This window comes from Netta rufina, assembly GCF_964035555.1.
Source record: "Netta rufina genome assembly, chromosome: 12".
NCBI lineage: Eukaryota > Metazoa > Chordata > Aves > Anseriformes > Anatidae > Netta > Netta rufina.
The window spans coordinates 19,929,008-19,933,160 of NC_140135.1; the positions used below are offsets into that span (position 1 = coordinate 19,929,008).

Genomic DNA, 4,153 nt, shown 5'->3' on the forward strand with positions numbered 1-4,153 from the left:
ATCGTGCAAGAAAACACGAACTAGTTTCAGTATTACTTATACTTCTTGCATTGACTAAGGTCAATGAGAATTTTCAGTCGGGCAAGGAAAGGTAACATACTTCTTTTCACATATAAATCTGATTGTATTTAATTATTTGCCACGTACTCTGTAGGAATTGTCTTTACCTGTCACTTTCATTAGGAGAGCAGGGATCTTACTTTGGTCACCCAGATCACTTTTCCCACAGGAGCAAACCGTTCTCAATCTTGCCAGTTAGCCAACTACAGCAGTCTCTCTGTTCCTTTACACCTGTGAAAATATTCACCCCGCCACAACACTGCTGTGGAAGAGTCTACCTCATATTGAAGACTGCCTGAAAAAGTGACATAAAAGACTAAAAATAAAATTAAAAACAAAAAAAAAATAGGCATTCAAGATGAGAAACAAGGAGCAGGAAGGGGATTTTCAAATGAAACAAATATCCAGCTTTGAAGGCAGTTCGAGAGAAGCAAAACATCAAATTTCCTGTAATTCCAGAGTTGAAACACCTTAAAACCACATGGATTCATGCCACTCAGATCCCGGGCGGGCTTGATGCTTAGTCTTATTCAGACACTGATTGAGCAGCCGTGACTGCTGACAGTCATGTGTTTCGTTTTGCAGCTTTGAGGTCTGGTCTTAAATTTGAATGCACAAAACTTATTAAATCCACGTGTTCCCATCTGAATGTGTATTAGATATTACACCCATAAATTCACCAAGGCATACACTTCAATTAAGTTCCACCAATCCTAAAACAGACTGAAAGGCGTCAGAAAGGGTTAAAATCTCGAGACACATGAAAGTTTTGCAGTTCCCTTTCCATAACACAGCCTGCTATATTTAGCAGACTGTTTGACATCATATACAATGACTGCACAGAGTGGCATTTGCATCTTCCTCCTACAAAAGAAGCCCCATGCCACGAAAGTGCAGTCTTTATTTAGGTAGTGCTTACTAAGAATCCAATACATTTTTTTTTTCCCTGCAAATGTCCTTCTTTGTATAGGCCAAAACAGGTACAATTTTAACTCTAAGCCCCGTCACGCAGTTTCTATTACAGTAAATGCAAGCACTTGAGCTAAATTAGTTGAATTAAGAGCTTCAAGGTGAATCCCTTGTGAATTCAAATCTTCTCAATGTCCTGAGATGTTCTTTCAAGCCTACTGATACTTTTGTTATAAGTTCCAGCACTCTATGATGATTTTAAAGAAGCCCAACAACTGCAGATGCTGGATTAAAAACAACTTTGATGTCTTCAAAGGACTGATCAGATGTCAAGGGCCTTGATTTACAAGCATAAATATGTTTGCATTTGATGTATTATTACCTAGAGATCATAGATCCTTTGCATTCTCTCGGAGGGTTGACAAAGATTTAAAAAATGCATACTATGCATCAGAGTTTAAGAGGTGTGCCTCAAAGACGGAGGAGGTTTTGGTTTACATCCACGGTTTGATAGCAAGCTTCACTGAGAAGCTCTGCTTTATAACTCATCCCATAGCTGTCCACTGAGTGGCATCAGGATCTGGGTAAAGTGACTTAACTAGCACGTCAGCGTGCCTTTTCGAAGCTTACAATTGTATAAATGTAGTTTGTTGGTGTATTTTGGAATTGGATTTCAGGATTGCAAGCACAGATATGCAAAATCATACTTAGTCATTGTGCACGTAAAGAGGTTCCCTTATTAAAAGAAAATTTCCACAGACAAGTTAATAGCCTAATTCATTTATCATTTTATAACGGCGACACAGTGATTAATTTCCTGTTGAAATACTTAGTGACAAGAAGTAATAAAAAAGGAAGAAAATAGGCTTGAAAGTTAAGCAGTGAAATTTCTGTATCAAAATCTGCATTTAAATTTCCAAATGAAGATGAAGAAAGCTTGCACTATCATTTCAGGAATGCTGCAAGAGTCTTAGGTTGCTGAGGCTGCAGGAGCTTCATTTTCAAGGAAATAAAGGCAGAGTCTGCCCACTGAAAATGCAAATTGAACATATAATACAGTGGTGGAAAGCTAAGTGGATTTCATCATAGAGGTAAGGCAATATTTAAAAGGAAAACATTTTAATAGAAAATATTTTTACATTTGTGATCAACTATTTCACTTAGATTTTCATTGTAACATACTCTACCTACACAGTATAAACATATACATGCAATAAAAATGTGTCTTGATTGCTGTTTCAGATTGATACACTTCCTGTGCTTGATACTACAATCAAAAGAATCCAGAGTCCTCAATGTCTCCGTCTACCACCGAGGTTTTTCAAACCAAAGAAATATTTTCTTAGCCACTGTGATCAAGCTTTGCAGAAGCAAAATTTGAGCTTGAATGTCCAAAATTTAGGTTTCAACTATACAGCCTGATTCAAAGTTCAACAAAGACCATTTGATTTACTGGGTGGGTGCATCCGTCTCTTAGATCAAAGTTTTACCAGCAAATCTGCCTTGATTGATTATTCTTGCAGGAGTAAATCCAATGAAACACGAGTACAATTGCTCATACAGCCAGAGTCTTAGAAGAAGGACATAGACCTTTTAAAAATAGGGTCGCAGCATTTTAGAGATGAATTCATTTCAAATTCTGCATTGGAAAAAAGAAAACTGACCTTTACTTCCTATGTTAATGAGTACCATAGACAAAGTATGATTTAATCATTAAAATGTTTATTTGAAAAAGTCTGTGGTGTCTAAATGTTTTCCTTTCCCAATTTAATCCTTAGCGTGAAATATTCATATCTGAACTGTATTCACCTCTTCAGCTGAGCAGTTCAGTCATGATGTAAACTGCATCCTGCAGCCCTTTTTCACAAATCCTGGGTTTGAAATTTGTAAGTTTGGAGTACTGAACTCCGAGCTACTTCTGTTGGTGGTATTGTGCAAACTAAACAAAGCTATAGACTGTAAGAGCACTTCTCTGGCTTTCGATGCTTCTATATTCTGCTCCTGGGATATCTGAAAGCTGATCTGATTCAGGTTGTTCCTTATCAAACTGCAGGTGAGGAGGTTTCTTACAGAGCCACACCTGGTCAAGTTTTCTTCAAAAAACAGTTTGTAGAACTCTGCCACTTTGGTTTCCATGTAGTTGTTGAGCATGGAGTTTGAAAGAGGCTCCTCGCAGAGCATTATGCTCCTTTCTCCAGCATCGTCTCCAGGCAGGGACTGACTGCCTGACTTGTCAGGATGCTCACACAGAGGAGACTTGCCAAGAGGAATGTCTATGGACAGTATAACAGGGCCATCAGGAAGTTCATCACACACGTGGTCCAAAACACAACCTGAATCACATGTATGGTCCCCCACACGGTTTCCTCCAATCTGTAAGTCAGGATAGTTTTGATAAATGCTGTTGCATGACCAGGATCTATACAAATCCATCTGTTCGTTATATTGCTCTCTTCTGGGGATGTGTAAAGCTGGTGATACAGTTCCTTTAACAAGTGTTTTCTGATCTCTTGCAGGAAACCCTAGTATGGGTCTCTGCTGAGGATCTCTCTTGTGTTCCGTGTCGCTTTTAGCAGAGATCCTATCCTGCGTCTCACATCCATCAGCAAGTCCTGTAATTTTGGGGTTGTCTACAAGTTTCTCTCTCCAGTTTCCCTCTTCATCCTGTTTTGCTGCATGAGACTTGTGAGGCTTATCTTGATGACAGCTTTCTTTATACACGAGACTAGTTAAGATGCCTTCTGCCAGCATGATGACAAGTGTGAGCAGCAGTCTACTCACCAGAGTTCCATGGAGTCCTGTGAGGGAAAGAAAGATGAGCAGAAGACCTCAAGCGTGTTTGGAAAAAGAAGTATAACAATTTAAAAAAAAAAAATGAACAGTGCATATTTCATAGAGACAGTCTGTGATTTTGCTTTTTCTCCAGAATATTTGTTTTTAGCAAAAAGCAAACTGTGTGCTTTTATACGAATTTAATCTCTATACCCAGGTCAACAAAATCATTCTGAAGATACGAAGGGGGCATTGACAGGATTCTTCATCTCTAATATCACATTTCTGTACCTAGGTGTCTCTTCTGCTTTATGGCTAGTTGAGGTGGTTCATACTCGTGAGCTGCTACTCTGTAAGGATTTAAAAAAAAAAAAAAAAAAAAAAGTGATTTCACTTGATTTCCATTTAGAGC

General features: G+C 38.5%; 1 protein-coding gene across 1 annotated transcript; it reads right to left on the reverse strand.

The window, feature by feature from the left end:
• Nucleotides 1-2,799: 2,799 nt before the first annotated feature.
• LOC311213941 (TLR adapter interacting with SLC15A4 on the lysosome-like) lies at nucleotides 2,800-3,720 on the reverse strand (the record flags this gene model as incomplete). The annotated part of the gene is made up of 1 exon (XM_084294278.1): nucleotides 2,800-3,720. One exon carries the CDS (start codon nucleotides 3,718-3,720, stop codon nucleotides 2,800-2,802), a length of 921 nt encoding a protein of 306 aa, XP_084150404.1.
• Between the last annotated feature and the right edge of the window lie 433 nt (nucleotides 3,721-4,153).